The following is a 22476-nucleotide window of genomic DNA, read 5'->3' on the forward strand; positions in this document are numbered from 1 at the left end:
ACCCTACTGAGGCTCAGCCCGTGACAGATAATCCCAGTTCTCTTGTGCATTAGGTGATACTTGCTTCCGTCACACATGCTTGCTAAAGGGCGGTGTTAGTGCCACGCCAACTTCAGCACTTTATTAAACTTGTTTGGTAACCTCTTTGCAAGCTAGGAATCGTCTTGTTTGGTCAGCTTTGAAAGCTTGTTTTCGGTTTTGATCGACTGCTGTGGTCTAGGGAGATCAACAAAAACGTAACTCCAGAGCATTTTGGATTGGGACTGGATATGGAGGAAGAGCCTATTGGACCAGCATTACTGAGGTGGGAGAAGAGAAACAAATGAATCTGGTTTTGTAGATGCTTTGTATCTGTTCCGGTTGTGTTCCGAGTCTGAATGGGTTGGTTGCAGTGGTGTTACACTTAGTGATATAAAACCTGATGTCTCAAAAAGACTCACAGTAGCATAAGAAAGCTCTGAACCTGATAGTGTGTCATTTGTTTGACTAGGTTTTGTCTGGAATGGTATTGCTAGAGTTTGATGGGCGTAGTGATGCATTCTACTAGTTCCATAATGTGAGAGTATGGTAAGATGAATAACCAAAATAATACTGGGGAAGAAGAATGGACTGAGGAGCAGTGGGGAGCTGGAACAAAAGCACTCTCTCTGTCCAGCTGCAATTGACAGGGCAGGGATTAACCCAGGTGAAATATCTCTGGAATGTAAACACAAAACATGCCTTTCTGGGTCAAACCACTGGTTCATAAAGTTCAGTATTCCGTGTCTATTTAGTGAAAGACTTGAGAGCCTTGTTATATGGACCTTTGCAGTGTGCTCACCTTATGCTCAGTTGTTGCATTTGGGGTGTTAGGTGCATCTGTGTGTTCCCTTTAGTATTTGGTCATTGTTCACTGAATTTGTATAAATCTCTTTGGAACTTTGTAATATTCTCTGACTCTGCACCCCACATTGTGATAAGATACAGGAGTTCACTTCTCTCTATGGGAAGAAACATTTTTTTCTGTTTTAAACTACACTTCTGCTAGTTTTGTTGAAAGTTCCCTGGCTCTGTGAGCTTTAAACTATAGTTCTGCATCCAGCTATCTGTCATATCCAAGGTTTTGCAATCCTCTCTCATCACCTCTCCCCATCCAACCTTTCCAAACGAAATCCTAGCTTTTTTTAATACCTCCAAGAACTTCTAGAGAGACTAAAGCTGCTGCTCTGAATGGTTTCTGCCTCCTTTGATGGGAAATTGATTTATTTTGGGACTAATCTGACCTGTATGACCCACAGTTTTCCACATACCTTCCAGTTCTCTCTCTGGCTGAAGAATTGCTGATGTATGCTTTTCTCTTATCTACTGAACACGAGAAGCTGTCATTGTTCAGGATGAAGAACTTGTACTCAGCTGATGTTGCTGATACATTTTGGTTTTGAGACATCTGAGTTTTCAGCAAAGGAGTCATGTAGAATCCTTTTAATACAGTTTTGATTTTGATCCAAGTATGCATTTATTGTTTAGAAAAGCTTGTCTCAATTTTTTGGAAGTTTTAAATTGATTTTATTATGGAATGTTTAGAGGGATTATAGCCTTGTTTATACATTTTGATTTTAAAAGTCACTTTTTCTGTGACTGGTTGAAGCACTAGTATAAATAGCAGATAGAAATGGTATCCAAATTAAATTATCTAAAATTAACATGTGCTTTCGAAAAAGTACAGTGTGCCCTTGGATCTACTTGGAAAGAGCTGCTCCTTATCAAATGCTCAGTGGGACTTTAGTCCAGTCCAGGAAAGCTGTGCAGTTTCCATGTCTCAGAATAGATTTGGCTTTTGATGCCAGATCAAAAGTGGTGTCTGAGTTGAGCTGCCTTGGTTTTAACACCAGGGAAGCTGTGAAGGCAGCAGCAGCACTGTGATCTTTCTGTCGGGAGAAGTTGGGTTACTTTCATTTTAAAACTCTCAGGCATTTGACAGAGGGTGGAATCTGCTGGTGTGCTCCACCACATAAGATGTTAAAGTTTGATAAATAGGCATCTAAAGCTGACAATTTAAGTAGGGCAGGATCAGAGTGGCAGTACTGATAACATGTCTGTTTAAATGGGTAGATGACATTCTTGTGTTTTGGTCTTGTGTTATTTTAAAAAAAGAAAGAAGGGTTATATTCAGGAGATGTAAAATAATACAGAGTGCCCTAGCATTAGATGTTTTAAAAGTAGAGCTCCATGTGGCACTTACAAGTCTGTGTTATATGAGTGTCCTAATCACTTTCTAACTGAAAGTCCAGCCCTGCCATTGACCCTTTGCTGTTAGACCCTGCAGAAACCACAAAGTACAAGACCCAGGCATGGTGCTAGAAGGGAGTAGCTCCTTAGCAAAGGAGTGAAACATCCAACCAGTTAGATGTTAAGAGGTCTAATAATTCAGCCCTTCTTTCTTCATAAACTGCTCATAGAAGCCTGATAAGCACAAGCAGAAAGCTGCTGTCGGAGTCACTGATACAAAATTGATACTGCCTGCCATATATAAATATAGTATGCCTTGCAAGATAAATCGCCTCATAGCTTGCACTTCATTGGAATTCCCCTGCTCAGACACAAGAACATGAGAATGACAAAATGGACGCTTAAGACCATGGAAAAGATGAAGAGACTGACAAACTCAAATGTCAAAAATAGATAGTACAGCCAACATGAAACTGTTTCACTTGAGGACTCAACAGACTATGCTGTCAGTTCATTATTCTTTTGCCAGCACACCTTAAAGCTCATCTGAAAAGGCTGGATAATTATTGCTCAGCCACTCCTAACAAAATGCAAATTAAAGTCATGCCACTATGTGGGAAGAGGAAAAAATTATAATACCTTAACGAGTGTTAAAACTATGTTTTAATATTGTCTGCTATCTGTCAGCTGCAGGAGAACTTGGTTCCTAGCCAGGCTACTCTGCATCTGGTAGATGAACTATATTTATCTCATAAATAATGCTTGGTACTCAACACCCAGCAGCAATATCCTATAAGCGTCACTAATGATGAGTTTGGCACTGCAGCTTAAGGCCATAAAGTGGATGCTCCTCAAATTTATTTTGGGGATTTTTCATTTGTTTAATTATTGTCCAAAGTGGATTAAATCATTTGGTTCTTTTGAATGAGGGGGTGAGGGGAGGGACAGGAAAAAGGGAGGAGAAAAAAAAAAAAAAGATAATAGATTGGTACAGGTAAGTGTCCTTACTTGTTGGGAAATTCTGTGCTTGTGTCTCTGAGGTCTGTGTGGAAATGCTTGTTTGATCTACTTCGATTAAAGATCTTCCCAAAGTATGTTTTATGTTATTCCTTGTGCCTTACGGTTAAAAAATGCAGCATGGCACTCTTACAGTGTGTGGGTTGTGCACCATGCAGAACCTGCATGAAGTCCTTGATGTGAACTGACTCCTATGTGATAATTTGCCATATATCTAGTTGCTGTCACACAGGGAATATGTCTATGACATTTTTGATGTGTAAAATAATTCCGGAGAGAAAATACTTAAGGGTGGGAAAAACACTTGACTTTCAAATATGCTGTACTGTCCTGGCTCTGAAAAGGAAAGCCAAGTTTCATTCTACTTAAACTGCTCTGGCTCATTTACTTTTGCTCTAGCTTCTGTGATCCTTCCACGCATAAGAGATAATTTCTATAGAAGGTTCAGCACACCATTTTGCAGGGTTTAACTCATGTTATTTCTCAAGGAATGAATTTTGCTAGAACTAGGAATGTTTGTTAGAGTTGAGACACCACCTGAGTGTTACCTGTAGTGGGGATAAGATGGAAAACTGTAGGATTTTAAACAGTGAGCAGTTCTTGAGACAGACTGTAATACTACTTCAAATTTCTGCTTCCCAGGCATGAATCCATCTCTGCCCTATCCTCTGTGCCAGCACTTTCATCAGACAGCGACAAGGATGGTGAAGATGAAGGGAATGACGAAGATGAATTAAGTGGGCTGCAGTCTTTCCATGTTCAGTCCAACTGCAGCACTGAGAGAGACTCAGGTAATAATGGAAGAGGGGCATGGGCAGAGATTGAGAGAAAATGTCATGTGTGTGAAGTGAGGAAGAGACAAGATGCTGAGTTAGGGACAATAAGGTGCAGGCAGAAAGAGAAAGTCCAAAACACAAATGAGTGGTTCAGCAACACTAGGTAATGTTGCCAATTCCAGCATCTAAAGAGGGGTGTATTTCAGAGCTCAGTTGTTAAACTGCCAAGTTTCCTCCTAGTTCCAGCTGCTCAGGCAGTTTTTGCATTGGTGCCCTGGGGCTTGGTTCTACTGTCCACAGAAATCCAGTGTACCGTAACTTTTTTTTTTCCCCCAAGCCTTTGATGGACCACTACACAGTGACAAATGTTCTGCTGAGTCAGATAAAACCATATGTCAAATTGTCTGTTAGAAATTTGATATAACGATTTGGTAGTGCACAAGAAAACGTTTTCACAGCAGTGCATGGTTTCAGGTGGTATAGGAATGCTGCAGTGGAGAAAGATGAGATAAGAGGTCTTTTAAAAAGGCAAACTGCTGGCCAAAGATATCAACCTGGTATATATCTTTTTCCCATTCCAGATCCAGATCTTACCCTCTCAAGAAGCCTTTCCCATTGGGAAATGAGGAGGGTGAGTTGCTAAACCTCCAAATTGTAGTTCTAATGATGGGGAAAGTGGAAAAGAAATTCTTACATAGATTAAAAGTTCTTCATTTACACTACTGGAAAAGGTACAGCTGCAGTGGGAAACCACTGAGAACCTCCTTGGTGAAGAATGATTTGGGGATGGTGAAATCATGCCTAGTTAAGAGACTATTTCACTTCAAATCTCTACATCTGTATCTTTCCATCAGATGTTGTGCTTTGGTCCCCTTCATTTCTGCCCTGCATGTCATATAGAATTGAAGCTCATCATATCCTTGGATGTGAGTGAGGCACTTAAATGCTGAGTCATGCAAAAAACGGCAACAAAACTGTAATCTTTACCTTAATACCTTTAAGATTAAGTGAGGAAATTTAAACTGTTGGAGAGCTTTGGGGCTTTTATGAAAACTGATATAATTGTGTGTTTTGCTACAGGCTGCATGCCTTCTATCCTGTTTTTCTGTCAGCAGAGCTGAATCGTTAAGACTGTCTGTCTTTCTCCAGGCCAAAGAGATAGCAGCAATCCAGCGTTCGGAGGCACCAATGAGCAAAGTGCCTCGACAACGTGGGCGCTGGTCCCAGCCAACCAACAATATAGAAATGACTGTGAAATCCATGCTTGACTTGCGTCAGTTGGAGTCTTTCTCTGTTTCCCGTTCTCCAAGTCGAGATTCACTGTCTCAGAACAGCAATGGGGATGATAGAGAAGAACAGGCAGATCTCCCCGTGCACATCAACAAAGTAAGGGCGATGCTTCTTGCTGGAGATGAATCTACCCCAAGTACATCCGTCTTGCCTCTGTTCTGTATTTATTACTGTATGATGCCATTCTTTATATCTTGAAATGGAACTAAAAATGCCTTCTGAGAAAACTGCTCAGCTCTGTAGTTGTTAGTACTCAGAGCAGAGCACATATGGGATCAAGGTTTACTTCCAAATATACAGGGAATACCTTGTATTTTCTCTTAGTTCCTTGATTACTTGTGGTTAAAACAAACTGAGCATGGAATTACATGCATGTGTGCCCAATTTCCTGCTAGGAAAACTAACTCCAATATATTGAAATGTGGCTCAAATGAGACCCTTAGCTGTGGGTTGTGCTAGATTATTGTCATCCTTGAAACATAGCCATGATCTCTGTCTCTTAGCCACAGCAAGCAACGTGTTCATACTTCAGTACTTCGTAACACATAACGTGTTCAATACTTCAGAAGATTAATACCTGTTCTCCAGTAACAGCGTGTCCTGGTGCTTACCCTCATTAGCTTTTTCTTCTTTTGTAACTTTGTGACTTGAGGAGGAGAGTTTTGGACTCACTGTGTGCAAGTCAGCCAGTGATTTTTAGCTTTGACCCACAGACTTTTCTGAACTATGCCTGATCGGTCTGGAAAAGGTAATAGAAGTACCTGCTTCCAGGTAACTTATGCTTCTCTTGTGAGGACAGAGAGGTGTGAGGAGTCTAGCATTCACTGTAGAATTTTAGGGGATTACAAATCAAAATTAGAATAGGAAACTACAACAATCAAACTTCCTAGATGAGGAAGAGGAGAGACATGGGAGTGTTGCCTTCTAATCTCAGATTTTTTAAATTATGTTCTCTGCTGTAATGTGTACTCTCTAGCTCTGCACAGCAGCTACTGACTTGAAATAAAAACACTGGTAATATCTAATATTCTGTATTTTTTTACTAGGTTGGAAGCTCAGTAGCTCCCCAGGACAACCGATCTTGTGCACGACCTCAAGTGATTCGGCTCCTGTCTTGTGAAGAGGGGATTTTCTCTCAGGAACTGGAACCATCTGAGAGTGAGGAGTGTGTAATCTACCCTGAGCAAGATGAAATCCATCCCACAGACCCTAGCAGGTTAAAAACAAAAATGAGCCTTCCGCTGTGTATGGCTTACACCTTTCTTGTTCTAGGTTGCTTGCAGCTCGTATGGTAACTTAAATGAGTTGACTTACTGTCTAATTGATGCCAGGTACATTTAGTTGAGGGTTTTATGACATCCTGATGCTAAAGGAGGCTGAAACAAAGAGGGCGCCATTAAAATAATCTTTCATCTGAGGCTGTGTGTTAGCAGCCTCTTCCAATATTTTGCTTTCTCCCTTATCTGGGTTGAAATAAGCAAGAGAAAATTTGAAAGCTGGAAAACCATCCAACAGTGATGTATACAGGATAGTGAAACATCTGCCTGGGAGAAATGATGCGACACTATCATTTGTGATAATTTCAAACCTAATTGGGCTAGAATCTAACACATGTAGTATGTGATGACACTGTTGTGGAAAATGTAATAGGCTACATGAGTTAGAATTTGCAGGGATGCTGGAGACAGTAGAGAACCTTTATCCTTCCTCTGCTGTTTCTTCTGTTTGAATTTTACTTTACTGAATTTTCTGCATTGTTTCATGTGCCGTTTTTCCTTCTCAAATATTATTCTTCCCTTCTTAACCTGATGCTAATAACTGTTTAATTCCCTATGTCTCTTCCTCCTCTGTTACAAAGAATGAGCTGATAGTTTAGACTTTTACACAAGAGAGTACGTGCCAAGATTTTGCAGTTGAAGCTGCTAGTTTTTTTCTCAGTTTCTTTTGATTTACTTCTTAAACTTTACTATGATAACAGTATGGACAAACCCACATGCTGTTCCAGCATGTAAGAAATGGAGGCATTCTGTTGATGTTGGATTGGGGCTGGACATGTCTCGAAGTATGCACATTTTGCACTTGTACTGTACTTGCCATTCATTTCCATTGAGTGACTTCTGCAGTCTACCTTGTATTGCCCTCAGGCATCAGGCAAAAAGAGCATCATCTGTGTCACTCAACAGAGTATGACTCATAAAGTCATAAAAGAAATGAGGAACTCTGTCATACAGTACTGTACTTTTCTTCTGATATTCTTCATATTAGTCTTGCTTAAATCTTCTCTGTTCTGTAACACTAAAGTGACTCAAAGAAATGGGTTGTAAACATGAAAAAAAATCACTGTATTAGGGCTAAAATTTCTGACAAACTGGAGTTTGTATCATGTGCCCGATCTTAGTCTTGGTCTACTTGATGAAAACACTCCCTGTTTTTCAACCGTACTGGAAATCGAGCCAGGGCAGTGCAGTGCTGATACCTTGTAATCATGGGAAACTGAAAACACCCAGAAAGTCAGACAATCCCCTTGAGACTTCACTGTCCAAGCTTAATGAAATGCAAAAAATGTATTATCATGAAAGAAGTAAACTTCTTTTTCTCTTGAAAGCCTTAATTTCGTAATCAAGGTTGTTATTAACACAGGTAAGGCCTTAAAGTTAGACTGCACTCTTCTTTAAATCTAAAACAAGTCTCTTCTAGTGCTGTATCTTTCCTGTCTCTCTTGTAGCGAGTACCAGGTAAAAGCACTGCTCCATGGGAAGCTAAATAGAAGTTATCAGACCAATGGATGTCCAGACAAACACAGTCCAGACAGTGCCTGCTCTGTAGATTACAGCAGCAGTCGTCTTTCCAGCCCAGACCATCCAAATGAAGGTAAGATGCAAAGATATTATAATATTATAATTTGTACCTGATGTGAAACACTGCAGGAACTTGGTTGAACTGTGTTGTGCTATGTTTATCAGCTGTGATCCTGATCTCTAAGTACTTGATCCTCTTCATGAACTGAGCTGAGGTCACATTCCTGTTACTTGCACTAGTCGTGCTGTAAAGATTTAGGCTCATCTGAACAGGCACTTCAGTGAAGCCACTGTAGAAGCACTTGGTTGAAGTGCTCTTGCCATGTAAACCTTTGACTTTTTCCTCTCACTAGCAAGAGGAGACAGGCTTGGTATTGATTATCCCCTAAGCTGTGCTGCCTGGGTGTTAGAACAGAGAATTTGCATTTAATGTTGATTGACTTGGCAACTGTAACACTTTGGATGTAAGTTGCTTAATTTAGCATATTTTCTGAATATCTTTTTAAATCTGATATTACTGTGATTATGCTGTTGTAGCTTATATTTTATTTTTGGTTTGTGCCTTTTCCCAGATTCTGAAAGCACTGAGCCCCTGAGCGTGGATGGCATCTCAGATCTGGAGGGAGAGGAAGGAGAGGAGGATGTGGGTACCAACGTGCCAGTGGGAGAAATTCCTCAGATACCTGATCAGGAGAAGTTCCTCAAGCAGCATTTTGGGACCCTGGGCAGCACTGATAGAAAAGGTACAGCTCTCTACTTAGTCTGAGCACTTTCTCTGTGAGGTCATTCTGCTGTGTAGAGAAGTATAGGGAGGGGGAAACAGGGATTTAGTGAAGAGATGCCTGAAGATGAGAGACGTCTGACAAGTCTGTTGTTGTGTGTGTTCAAGTCTCTCTGGATCAGATTGAAGTCTGTGTTAGTTTGGGTTAAGTATTGTCCCCAGAATCCTGAAGAGCAGTTCTCTTGTTCTAGCACTAGTTTTTCATAGTTTATATGACTATTAATTGTATGTATGTCCCCATAGGTGGTGTGTAGTGGCCTCTAGTGGTATGTTAAGACATAACAAATGTCACAAAAGAAAAGGCTGGAATACTGGGTGGAGGGATAGAATAAGAGGAGACATCAGAGTGGCAAAGGAGCTGGTTAATCTCTGTTGACCAATTCCAGAACAAAGCATATCTTTCTAGAATTGATAATGGTTGCATGTAGCAGTATCTGTGTGAGCTATTTGTTTTACTAGTACTGTTTTCTTTCCAGTTGATTGATTTGTTTCCTGCTTTGATGCCAGTACCTCACAGTCCTACAAGCAGGATAGAACACAAAGGGAAGAGAAGAAGGAGGAGGCATACCCCTTAGGGAGATTAGCAGTTTAAGGCAGAGTAATCTAAGTAGAACAGAAAAGGCAAAGGCAAATTAAATTATTTAATTCTGTTGTTTTAGCTCAAAAAATCCTCATGAATATGAGGGGAGAGGGAAATGCATTCAACAGTCTCTGTGAGGGGAAAATGTATATATCAGAATGTTTATTTGTTTTGTAACTAAATTGCTCTCTTTTTTTTTTTTTTTTCCTTTTTTTACCTTTTTTTTTTTTTTTTTAAAGCACTCATTTAATCAGAATGTTTAGGTGGTTCATGTAGGAGTCTGGAAAGAACTGAAAACCTCAGCATTTCATCTCGCTTTCTTTCCCAGTCTCCAGCTCTCAGGTATGATTCCGCTTGTTTTGAGTGTCTGTCTGTCTATTTTTGCTAGTGTGGTGAGGTCTTGTACTAGGCCCTGGGCCAAATTAGAAAGCAGACTTCTGCACCCAGCAGGTTGGTTGTATTTTGGACATGCTGTCCTTTGTCACTATAGCTGTTTGGTTTCTTCCTAAAGCATTACTGTTATTTTGTTCTTTTTTCCTCTTTTGAAAATCTGATTAAGCGTTTTATGATTAATAGCTTGATTGTTTAAGCTGCAGGAATCGCTATCATCTAGTTTACTCTTGACCATTTATGCTCTGTTTATTCTTTTGCATTTCATTCAGCTTGGACAATGAAAGTAGGCTTGGCAACTTTTCCTTTGTTTTTACAGTCCTTTCTTGACTTAGCCTCGTTTCTCAGTCCCATGCCTTCATAGGATACTCCAGTCTCATACAGAGCCCCGTGGGAATGTTATACTTCCAAAAAGTCCTCAACTCTAAAGCATCTCAGAAGGCCTCTCTGAGCTTCTTTCCTTGGGTTAAAAAAAAAAAAAAAAAAAAAAAAAAAGAGAGGAGCAAAGCATAGTGGTGGTGTAAATACTTCTGTTGATTCAAATAAATGATTAAAACAAAAACCTCATTTTTATTCCTCCAAAATAACAACATGGAATCTTGGCTTAATTTAATTTAATTGTGTAGAATGGAGCTGGGTTTAAGTACATCTGTGTTTTACCAGCTACATCTAGATTCACCACATTATGGAATTTTTTTTTATCATTGCTTTATTCAGATGCAGCTGTTGCTGCTGTCAGGAGTGCTTCTTAGTCTATCTTGCATTGAAATCTCGTGTTTAAGAAGAAAGTCAGCGGTTAGTTATTGTGTAAGGTTCTGGAAGCTTGCAGTGGGGAATGAAGGAAGTTACTGGCACTTTAGAGGTGTAGTAAGTGAAGTAGTTCTAAGTTATGAAGACTTCCATGCTTTTAATCTGTCTAACATACCAAACTAAAAGTTGCCTCCTTTCTGACGTAAGCCCTCTGTACTTGGTTGAAATGGTGAGGAAACAAGACTTTTCTCTTGAAGATACTGACAAGCTTTCATAGTAATAATACTTTGATAAGTCTACAAAAGTATAATTACTTTGTCTTGGAGTATCTTGGAATGTAAAAGAATTTATTGTTAGTAAGGTGAGCTGAGAGAAGAGACATTACCTGACTTTACCCATTCTTCCCTCTTCCTGGAACTTTTCCTTCTATCTTGCCTTCACCTTTTACGAAGTCCCTCCCTGAAAAATTGACTCAGTGCTACTTGGGATTGAGTAGCCTGGTGTAGAATGCTTTAAGATCAGTACACCCAGGGATAAATGGAACTGTTAAGAGCTTAGGGCAATTCTCTCTTTTTAAAAGTCTAGGTAGGGTAAGGAAAGGCTTTTAAACTGGTTTAATGCATGTGCTTGGTTGTCCAGGGCTATGTATGTACTTGTTTTAGTTAGGATTTCTTCATTGCTTTCTCTAGGCGCTTGTCACTCTCCTCATCGAATCTGATACTGGATTCAAAGTGCATTGAGTCTCCAACTCCAACCAGTGGATTTACTCAAGACCTGTTGAAAAATGACAGCAGCCATCCTGCTGATTCTTTGGAAAACAGCCACCTCTTGGATAATGTAAATTTGCATCGGGCTGTTTATGCCCAGAAAAAACGCAAGTCAGCCTTGGAAACTAGCAGAGTTGGTATGGCTCCTGGACGAGTTATTGCATCCTTTCCAGAAGGCCCTGTGAATGCAGTGATGAGAAAGGCACAGTCAGTTCACGACCTTGTTCATGAGGGTAAGGACTCCAACTGGAATGATGGTATAAATTCAGGAATGAAATGGGGAGGTTTGAGTGGAGATGAATTTTCTGTCTTTGTCTTCTGAGCTACAGACTTTGCGTGTCTTTTAATTCTTATCCCATCAAGGGAAAATATTTTTGCTTTGTAGCACAGGTTGGTTTCTTAATTAGTAGTTTCTGATATTTGTCTGGCAGCTTTAGGGAGAGAAATGCCAAGGGTGAAACTGGCTATTTGCAAAGAAATTTCCTTCTGCCGTGAGTGGTTGCTCCAGACAAAAAGTGAAGCTCCCTAGGGTGAGGAGGGGAGGAAAAAGGGAAAAAGAGTGCAGTAAGAGGGGGGCTTACTGTATATATGCACTCTGTGTGAAAGAAGTGAAAGAACCCCAGTTTGGAAACAGTCAACTCAATGGAGCCATGGGTAAGCATTAAGTTTGTTTTTAAAAAACAAAACTTACCACCACAACTCCATGCCTATGTGAGTGGATTAGAGAACTGACAGTTTTTGCCTGTTTCCTCAGCCTTCTCAGTTAACAGTCATGGTGGTCTGAGGTATTCTGACTATATGCTTACCTCCCCTTAGGTAAGCAACAGTGTGCAAGCAAGATGAGGGATGGGGAAAAAAGGAAGTGTTGAGGCTTGATAATATTAACCTGAAGTAGTGATTTTGTACACTTCCTCTGGGGGCTGAGCTGAGGCACATGGACTGAAGTAGCCCTGTTGCTTTCCAGTTTGGGAATTCACTGCAGGCTCTTGTCTGTTTTTGGCATGTTTGTCTGTTTAATTTTCACAGATAAGGGTCCTGGAGCCAAGCAGCGTCCTCATACTCTTATGGTGGTTGAGAAGGATCCCAGACCTAATAATTGCAGGGCGTTATCATCCAGTCTGTTGAAGATGGATGGATCTGGTGCTCTGCTGGCCAAAGATGTCAGGGCTGCAAAACCAAAGTCCTACATGAACCCTACAACCAGCTTCCGGGCTAAGATGTCAAGGAGCATATCTGTAGGGGAAAATCTGTACCTTGGTTACTCCACCGACACGTTGACTGATGGGAGGACTAGCCCACCAGCGGCAGAGAAGACACAGTTCAGTCCCACGGCAGATGCTGAGAAGATGAAGTTAACAGTAAAAGAAAATTACCCAGTGAAGCCAGCGCTTCAGCCGGTTGTAAATTGCTTGTCTCCCAAGTCCTTTCACAGCAAGTTGGCATCATCAAACCGAGCACACCTGATTCTCGACATTCCTAAGCCATTGCCTGATAGACCCACACTGGCCTCCTTCTCACCCACTACCAAAACCAAAACCCTGCTTGAGCCACGGTCTCCACAGTCACCTGCTGGGGCCTGTAAAAAGAAACCCTCATTCCCTGAGGTGCGAACCTCCAAGAAGGAGAATCAAGCTGTTGGGTCTCTGGTTTCTGGTAGAGAGAATTCAACAGGACTTGCTAAGGAGAGCCCAATAGAGAGTCCAATTGCAAGGACAGGTTGCCAGTTTGAGCCAGGGGTCATAAATCTAAAACTGAGGGAGTTTTCAGAGGTCCAGCAACTGAAGTCTCCTGAAAGCACACTGCCCAGGTGTAAGGAGAGGACCGCCGGCATCGCCTGTGTGCTAGACAACCAACCTGGACTTTGCCCACTAGACCCCATCAGGCCGAGGTCTCCTACATCTGTAACTGCCTTGGCACAGGTCTCAGGTGTGCATGGATACCCGTCTCTTATCTTCCCCCTTCTGTCTCCTGTCTTTGTGAACCGTCTCACGATCCCATCACATTTCTTTACGTCCAGCTTCTGGCCTGTCTCGTCCTGTCTGCACCTGTCTCGTTCCATAAGTCATCCCCTCAATGGTGAGACTCTTCTTCAGCCTGACATCTTTTTCTGAGTCTTTAATTTCCATTTCCTCTGAGTCTTATATCTGAATGGTTGGTAGACCTCAGCAGCTCCTTGTGCAGTTGCACCTAGGAACTCAAACATTTTTTTTGGACAGTCCTGATAAATTAACATGCTAGGAATCCTCGGTAGTACATGTAGGTTACACCAATTTTGCTCTTCTCCAGGTATATCTGACCAGTAAATGAAAGTGCAGGCCAATATGTGTTAGTTGGGCACATACTACACATAACAGTGACAATGAAGTTACGCCACTCAGCACTTGTTGATAAGTGCAGGTGTGCAGAATCCAGAGTTGTTTGCCTACAGTTTTCACACATGAGAGAAAGCTTGGCAAAAGTGAGCTCCTTGCTATAGTATGCGTAAGAGCAAGGAAGTGAGTGCTGCCATCATGTCTGCAAGCTGCATGGATTAATTTGTAAATTACCTCTGATTTAAAGAAAAAGTTACTAGCTGGGGAACTATTTTACATGCTGAAAAAGCTCTTGAATTTGTTACAAACTCTGATTTAAGGTACTTTAATCAAATGAAAACTAGCTGGTAGCTTCAAAACTGAATCAAAGTCCTGCCTGCCATGGCTGAGGTGTCCAGTGATTTTTCTGTGTTAAAACCTGAAATGCCTTCCTGACTTAGTTGGCTGAGTTGTACGGTGTGAAGCTGGATGTCAGCCAACACACAAACATCTTGCACATTAGGGGGACTATACAGTGCACAGTTTTATAAGCTGTGTTCTTATTCACATTTGAGAAGGAGCATCTCTAGAATACTTTAATCAATTACATTTTGTGGTCTCAAGCTGCTCTACCATTCATTGCAATGTTTAAATGCAGTATTTCTGCACCTCAGCATTATAGAGAGAGAATCTGGTTTTGTTTAAAATTTTTTATTGCATTTTTTAGAAGGATCAAACACCATAAAATTGAAGCACTGGTATGCAAAATAAGAAATGTGTTCTGTGTGATAGACTTATTGTTGTGCTATAGAGCAGTTGCTCTGTTGAACATTGAGCGTCTGAAGCTTTCCATCTCTAACCCTTACTGAAATGAGGTTTCCTCCAACAGAAACGCAACTTAGAGCTGTGGAATCATTTCTACAGTGGGAAAATAGTAGTCCAATTGTTTGTGCACTTCATACTGAGTTTTCTCTTCTAGACTTGGAAATCAAGCGATGGATGCATCACATGATTTTTGTTGAGTTGCTAGGAATCTGCTTGCAGAGTTAGCACAGATGGTTCAGAGAAAAGGGTTTTTTTTTGTTTGCTTTCTAAGTCAGCTCCCAATGCAGTGCACAGCATACCCTGTCAGGGTATTTCGGAAGCATCCTTCAGTCAGTACAGTGCATCCACAATTTTTTTTTCCCCTCATTAACAGCAGTCAGCCTTCACCTTCTTGGAAATCACTTTTTCCATACTTCTAGTGGTAAATGCTGGAGAAGCTGACTTTTACTGTGAACAATCTGCTGTGATTTTTGTGGATCATAATGTGGCAATTTAGACTAGTACTGCAGGGCTGACAGTCGGAGATCTTTCTGCTTCTGACTTGCTCTGTGACTTCTGGATTCTGCTTAATTTTTCTATCCTTCAGTTTTCCTGCTTGCATAACATTTGCTCTTAAGGAGACTTAACTGTTTTTGTGAAAGCATTTTGACAGCTACAGTTAAAATGCTGAAGATATACTGAATACTGTTGCTGTGTTTAATATTCCCTGCTGGTTTCTGAAGAGCTCTGCAGGCAGAAAATGCCTGTTATTCAAGCATTTGTGTTTTATTTGTGACCTGTCTCCAGATTGGCACTCACAGACTGAGACCAGCATAAAAGCATGATCAGAGAAGAAATCCAGGAACAATAATGAGAAGAAAGAACTGGCTTGGGGGAGTGGGGCAAAAAAAGGTGGGAGGGGGTAGGGCAAAAAAAACCCCACAAAGGTAGCAGGGCAAGAATCTTGGATGGAACTGAAGCCCACTGTGCTCAAGCTCTACAAGACTGAGTGATTCAGGAAAAAGAATACAGATGGATTTGTTCATATCTTTTTTTTGTGTTTCAATATATTCATATGAGTGGATATTCTAGCAGTGTTTGTACACCTTCTGCATGTATTCATAAAATTAGATGAGGTTCCCTTCCACCTATTCAACGATAACCTTTGTGAAGTGCAGAAATAATAGCAGTAATGTGACTAAGTTCTGTTTCATAGGTAACTGAAGGAAGTTGAATGTCCTTTGTCCAGGCCATTGTAAATTGAAGATAACTGCAGGTTGTGTGTGTGTTTCAGCATCCTCATTCATGATTTATGTCTTAACTCTTAGAAGCGTTTATTTTATTAAAGCCTTGCAGGCCTTCAGCTCTGATGCTTTGGGAGTATTGCCCAGTGAAGGCTGGAAGAAAGTGGTGTTTTTCAGTTCCTTGCTTTTAGTTTCAGTTTTTGAATTATGGTGTCACAGTACCCTGGACTGTTCAGAAATGTGATTCCTTTATGATTGTGTTTGTTAGTCAGCAGTCCTCTAGAGCTCAGTCCTCACTAGAGAACACTGTAATAAGTCAACATAGCTCATTGTTGTATACTGTGCAGAACAGTATATAAGGGGAGTATGCAGGTTTCAGTCTAGGTGGATGCCAAATTAGAGGCTCCTCGGATCACACCCCTTTGCTATTGGAAGACTTGAAGTTGAATTTAACTATAAATGAAAATGGCATATGTGATCTCTGACTATTGTTGACTGTAACAACGTTATCAGTGTAATCTAAAGAGACCATTACTGACTTTGAAGAAACTACGCAATGGAAAAACAAGACTGTTTGAAACAAGAAGCATCTGTCAGTAATATGAAGGAAAGTTCATGTTTCCCACTGATTCAAACTAGCCCAAAAATTGAATGAGAACTGTGTGCACGTGATCTTTTGAATAATGTTAAGAACGCTTTTTTACCCAGCTGTGAGATCTCAGATATTGAACTATCTATACCTTACTTTAAATTTTTATTTTTTCCTCTTGTTCAGAATCGAGCATCAGTGTGGAGCAATGTGAGCATGTGGTATCTGAGCTCCAGGACAGCATGCGCAAAGCTATTCATCTTTACCGTGCGGTGAGTGACATTTGACACATGATCTATTTCAGCAGATAGGCTTTACAGCCTACGAGCACTGAATATGCATGCTTAAACATGTAAGTATTCTCTTGACTGCGAGTTCAGTGGCAGAAGCTGCCTGGCTGTTTATGTCTCTGCACCTAAGCGTGAACTGGGCAGGCAGGGATTCTTGATTTCTAACATCTGCATTTTCCAGTGGCTCGTTACGGCATTCTGAGCAAATCAATTAACTTTCCAAAGTGTTTTGTCTATCTGTAAGCTGAAGATAACAGCATGCTCTTTTTCAAAGGGGTATTAGGGAATTAGTATTTATACTATGCCTCAGAGATACAGACTATTATAGGAACTTTAAATTTTATTATGCCCTTCTGTTTCCTCATCTTTGATGCCCAAGAAACGGATTAGTAAATTATCATGGGAATTCAGCATGCAACTACTCTTCTCTCCCCCTTACTGCTAGAACCTCGTTAGAGGCAGAGTTGTGTAACAACTCTTGTTTTCTTTGCTTGGCACTGATCTGTCAAGTTACACTGGTTGAGGAGCTTCCACAGTGAGCTTCTGCCATGAGTTCTTCTGCAGCTTCAGTCTCAGTGCATGCATGAGCTCTGTGACCTCTCTGCATTCCTGTGACCTGTTGCATTTGGCAGACAGAAAGAAGAGAACACTGGCCCTTTGCTGCAGCTGGGCAACAGCACCTCTTAGACCTGGTATAAAGGCATCAAATTCCAGAAAATACGCTTCCCACCTCCAGTCTTTTAGAGTAATGCCCCTGTTTCTTATGTGACTAGCTGTATCAGATACATATTCTGCTATATGATTAAATTGGTAATTTTGCTGAAGAAAAGGAGACTCAGTGGTCTGTATTTCTTTTTCTTGGCTTCGCTTTCCAAAAGAGCTGAAATTGCTTCTTTGTGCACTACCTGACACCCAATGTATTCTTTTTTCTTTTCTTTTGCTTCTCTGTTTTCAGGTGCTAAATGATACAGAGTCATCTACTGACAAAGATAAAATAGCAGGCCTCCTGACAGAAACATTTTCCTTAATGAAGAAAGAGTTGGACTCCCTGAAGGATGAGGAAGAACTGCCAAAGGTTAAGGAGGTACTGACGAAGCCACAAGATACTGCTAGGTCACTAAATGACAAATGCGGTGCCAATCTACCAAGTCCCAAGAATTTAGGAGATGAGCAGACGCTAGCTTTGCTGGAACAGTACTCGGAGTTATTGTTACAAGCTGTGGAACGACGCATGGACAAAAAACACTAAAAGTGGTGTCTTTCAGGTGTTTGTGAATACACAGAAATAATCCGAAGAGGAGGACCACAGAGAGATCTTCAGACCAATGCCATCATCACACTGGTCTAGAACTGGTGGGGTGACCTTTATAAACTGATTTCCTCAGGCCCCTGCAGTTGACTTGCTAGAATTCTTAGGAATGTGCTGGGCACACTTTTAACACTTTTTTCCCAATTGTCTTCAACTTCCTGTCTCTAGATTGTCTCTAGACAAAATTTTGAGAGGAGTTTGGAGAAATTGCCTTGAAATTTCTTCATAGCCGGGAGATCAGGATGTTTGGCATCTAAAGAAACAAAGAAAATCTCATTTATCCAAGAAATTCTGAACTGCGGACTGAAGACAAAGGAGTCCAAGTGAAGCCAATCCCTTCTTCTCTAAAGCTTTAGGAGAATCAAGAAGCAGACTTTTTATGGGTTTATTTATTAATTTATTTTTTCTGACTGTTGCTCTATGTCATGTTTGTGACTAGTATCTATCCTTTAACAAAAAAAAATGTCAATCTCTTGCCATATCCCAGCGAGATACAATCTCTGTATTATAAATCTCCAAGAGGGAGACAGGCTGGAGTGTCTGTGCAATTAATGAACTGGTTTCTGCTTAAATTTTGTCTTGCTGTTCTTTCTTCTCCTTCCATAGTTTATTACTTGGAGTAATCCTGCTGTTGTTTTGACTACTCTTGTCTGCTTTTCTCTTTGTTTCACAAGACAGTCCTCATGCCTGTATTTTATCTGCATTCGCCTCCAGGGGGAAGACTCCACAACCCTTGGGCCAAGCTTTGGAGTTTGTCTAACAAAATCAGTAGTGGTATTTTTTTAATCTGGAATTTGGTGTTATGTTGATGTTCTCCAGACTAGGTTTTTCTGCAGACATTTTAAAAAGGAAGCTATATACAAAAAGAAAAGTTCATTTCAGCCACCTTTCACAGTTAGGAATTGGATATCAACTTTGATGTTATCATTACTGGGAAATTTGGGGATATGATTTATTTGTGGAGAAATCACACTCAAGGCCTGGTTTCCAACAGCATAACTCTGGAGTTGAGAGATCTTCAGTGCAACTGCTCATCCGTATGATTTGTTGATTTCACTGTCTTGATAGAAGATTTTTTTTTCTTGTTCCAGGAAAACAAAATATTTACATCTCAAGAAAGCTGGGATTCTTGTCCATGTTGTAATTCTGTTCCAACTACCCATAAAAAATGGTTTACCAGGAGCGTACCAAAACATTTTTGAATGTGGTTATTGCCATACCCACCCCAGCCTCTCTTAATTAGTTTAATTATTTTCTTGACTGACAAATGTAAAATCATCTCCTCTTGCATTTGTGTGTACAGTACTCTTCTCACCTTTCTAAGACTATGCTTTTATTTGTTAAGACTTAAAACTGTCCAGTGATATTTTATTAGTCAACAATAAGCTATAAAACAAACAAAAAAACCCCCCCACAATGAACTAGCAGTAAAACTCTTCAGTACCTTCCCTTATAATTCTCACTCCTTTCCATAATCTTCTGATTTACTTGCATTTACTTTAAGGCAGAGCAGTGTACTTCCCATTTATACTCCCAGTTTATAAAACTAATGCAAGTAAGAAGCTTTCATGTGAGTGAGAGAGTGGTAGTATCTGTGGCATTCACTTAAAGATAGCTAGACTGCATCAGTTTGTTCTGTGGGCTGAAAGCTTGAAGCAGTCTTCTTCCATTTTGCTGTCCTGGCTGTCATCTCTCCGAAGCCCTATGGCACTTGGAAATGCTGTCTGTTGGCTTGTTTTGCTTTCTCTTTCTGTGACTGGGGATTTGCAGTACAGCCTTTTTTTACTACTGGGCCAGCCAGACTGGGTGTAGGATGGCTTATTTCTTCAGTATACTCTAGGGCTGAATAATCTGCAGTTGTCACTATTCTCTTGTCTGATCACTACTGCTCAGTGCTTTGCAGTGTGGCAGTACGCGGAGCACTTTCAGAGCTTTCCAACTGCTTCTGTCTCTAATGTAAATCTGCCTCATTGAGTGTTACAGGTGTCCTTGCTAAGCTTTCTTTCCATGGACGTGTATTGAAACTTTAGAAGTGGTATCTTCTAGTCCTGTCTCATCATTGTGCTATGCTGAATGGATTAGTGTGCTGGGTCTTGTAGGCAGAGAGGTTTTTATGAAGACAAATTGAAAAGTATAGAAACTTTCTGTCGGTTTCCTTGAGTAAAAAGGTGTGCTGGAGAGGCTACAAGTGGAATGTGTGGTGGCAATTGTGCTGGGCTGTGATGGAGTTAGTATGAGTCAAGCTTGCTTTTGGGATGATTAGTTCCTCCTCATTCAGACTGTGAACATATGTCCTAGTAACTTCTTGCTGTACTGGGACCTCAAGACACTCAGGTAAAACAGCAGCCCCTTCAACCCAGGTATCTTTTGGTATTGAAGATTATGGTTTGAGAGGTCTTTATTCTACTTCTTCGTGCAGTTTTATTATCCATTTCATTATTTCAGTTATGAGGTAGTGGCAAAAATGGTCAGAGCCAGGGGTCAGAGCAAAGTTCACATCAAACTGTAGGGCAACAGCAACCAGTGAAACTGGCATAGCGATTTGGTTTTATGCTCCTCATAAACATAGCGACTCCTTGGAAAGAAAACTTGTGAAGCAAATAGGATTTTTAAGCTGACAGAGTATGTTTTGCTTCCTGGATTGGATTTTGCTTGGGCATCATGGCTGCATGCAGGAAACCAGAGGTAAATTCTGCATGGAATGGTGGTAAGAGGCATCAGGCATGTGGATGAGCTGATGGAGAGAGGTTGTGTAGTTTGAAGTAGAATAGTATATGTAGGACATTCAGGAAAACAGAGTAGAGGTAGAGATAGTCTTGGTCCGAACAACATTGTTTGGCCAGTAACCATTTAAGATAAAGTATGGAAAAGCTTCGGGAAAGTAGATTTAGGACTGAGGTGGTGATCTATAATTGCTGAATGAATCAGAAGGTGTTTTTAAAAATGTCCTGTCAGGCCTCTTGTTTCTTTGCTTGCTGTCCTCTAAGCAAATGTTTATTAAAAGGCAAAAGTGTCAGCTGTTTGCTCACGGTTTGGAAATTAACTGAGAATTCAGTTGAAGAGATGCTAGTGCCATAAGTGTGTTGATGCTTAGTATTTGAGATGAATGCAACTGTCTCTTTCCTGCTACATTCCTGTTGTTAGCGGTGGGAAGTAATCCTAAAAGTTCTGGTTTACAGTGCAAAGCACAAATGGGATAGATTCTGTTGCACATTGTTAATACGATTTGCTACAGGCTGTAGGTGAGGCCAGACAGAAAAACAAAATGGTAATTGCTTAGAAAGTGAAAAGATTTGGGAGGAGGTAGTGAGTTTGAGCCTATCCCCCCTACTGGTTTGTGATCCCTCATTCAGGTTTGTGTGGGTGTTAGAACAGATACAACCAGACACCTGTACTAAAACGAGTTGGTTGTTTAGCATAGTCTGTATTAAGAATTTAGACTTACCATGCTTTTTGTCCTCTCATACCCAGCATTTCTGGTCAAAATGAGAGTTGTGTTTTTTTTCCCATATTGCTTATAAATAGCATTGCTGTAGGACCCTTGCTTTGCTCGTAGGCCTCTGAGGTGATGCAGGGGGAGGGCAGCAGGCTCAGTGTTCTTCCTGGGCAGCGGCTGTAGCCTCCTTCAGCGTGCCCAGACCGTGTGTTTACATGGGTCCGTTGTTTCTCCTGCCTCTTCTCTCAGGTGTCTCCTTTCTCTTGGCTCTCCCAGGTGACAGTTGGGGCAGGCCTTGGAGCTCCTTCACCAAAACCCCCTTTTTGCAGAATCCATCGCACCCTTGTAGAGAAACACCCTCATTCTCTGGAGCAGAAACGTACAAACTTTTAATTTTTTTAAAGAAAGAATATGTATATAATTATCTATAAGAAAAAACAAATACAGTTATTTAAACACTATGGGTAAATTCATGCATGTATATGGTGTTCCCCTTCCTCCCTGCCTCCCCTTCCCCTGGATGTGCAGCATCCGGAACACTAAATGACAGAAACCTCATTAAAATAAGTGACAGGTCTTGCGCTGCCCGTGGGTGAGCAGGTGCTGCTTTCTGTAGCTGAGCTGTTCCATCCGTGTAGGTCGTGGGCTGTGTGCTCGGCTGGGGCCCTGCTGTAAGGATGGACGGGCACCGGGCAGCAACTCTAGGAATAAGCCATGTCCTCTCTGCATGTCGTGTGGGCACCTGGCAGCTCTCTGTGGGCGTCAACGCTGCCCTTCTTCACCTGCTATATAGGGGGGAAGAAAATAAAAATAAATTCTATTCTCTTGATTTATTTATAAATGTTTTTATATTTCTCCCTCTAAGTGAAATAATCCATTTAAATGTTCTTTTTCTGAATTTGTAGAAATAAAAACCTTTTTTTTTTTTTTTTTTTTTTTTGCACTGTGAAGCGCCCTGTTGCGGCAGCTGTTTTTAACTCTGTATTCATTTGTACTCTGTGTCTTAGAACTGTTTCAATAAAAACGTGGTCATTTGGTACAGCCGTGCCTGCTGGGGGCAGCGCTGCCCTGCCGGGGTGGCGCTGTGGGGGGCTGATTCTCCCCTCCGCTCGGGGCGGGGCCTGGCAAGCGGCGCCGCGTCGTGAGGCGGTGCGGC

At 41.0% G+C, this 22476-nt stretch overlaps 1 protein-coding gene across 3 annotated transcripts in view; it reads left to right on the forward strand.

Moving 5' to 3' along the window:
- The window catches only part of MAPKBP1 (mitogen-activated protein kinase binding protein 1), an 89291-nt gene extending 70835 nt beyond the window's left edge, over positions 1-18456 (forward strand). The window contains exons 21-31 of one of the 3 annotated variants that reach the window (XM_042883545.1): positions 3868-4016; positions 4583-4632; positions 5151-5387; positions 6338-6507; positions 8017-8162; positions 8662-8832; positions 9705-9792; positions 11280-11590; positions 12384-13433; positions 16472-16557; positions 17531-18456. In XM_042883545.1, coding sequence (XP_042739479.1) covers positions 3868-4016; positions 4583-4632; positions 5151-5387; positions 6338-6507; positions 8017-8162; positions 8662-8832; positions 9705-9792; positions 11280-11590; positions 12384-13433; positions 16472-16557; positions 17531-17824 — 2752 coding nt within the window. In that variant the 3' untranslated portion in view covers positions 17825-18456. The remainder of the gene's footprint in view (positions 1-3867; positions 4017-4582; positions 4633-5150; positions 5388-6337; positions 6508-8016; positions 8163-8661; positions 8833-9704; positions 9793-11279; positions 11591-12383; positions 13434-16471; positions 16558-17530) is intronic. The other 2 variants (XM_042883626.1, XM_042883706.1) reach the window with 2 other exon arrangements.
- Positions 18457-22476: the final 4020 nt, after the last annotated feature.

The sequence above is a fragment of the Lagopus leucura genome, unplaced genomic scaffold, assembly GCF_019238085.1.
Source record: "Lagopus leucura isolate 7727_CA_CO unplaced genomic scaffold, USGS_WTPT01 Super-Scaffold_1, whole genome shotgun sequence".
Classification (NCBI taxonomy): Eukaryota; Metazoa; Chordata; class Aves; order Galliformes; family Phasianidae; genus Lagopus; species Lagopus leucura.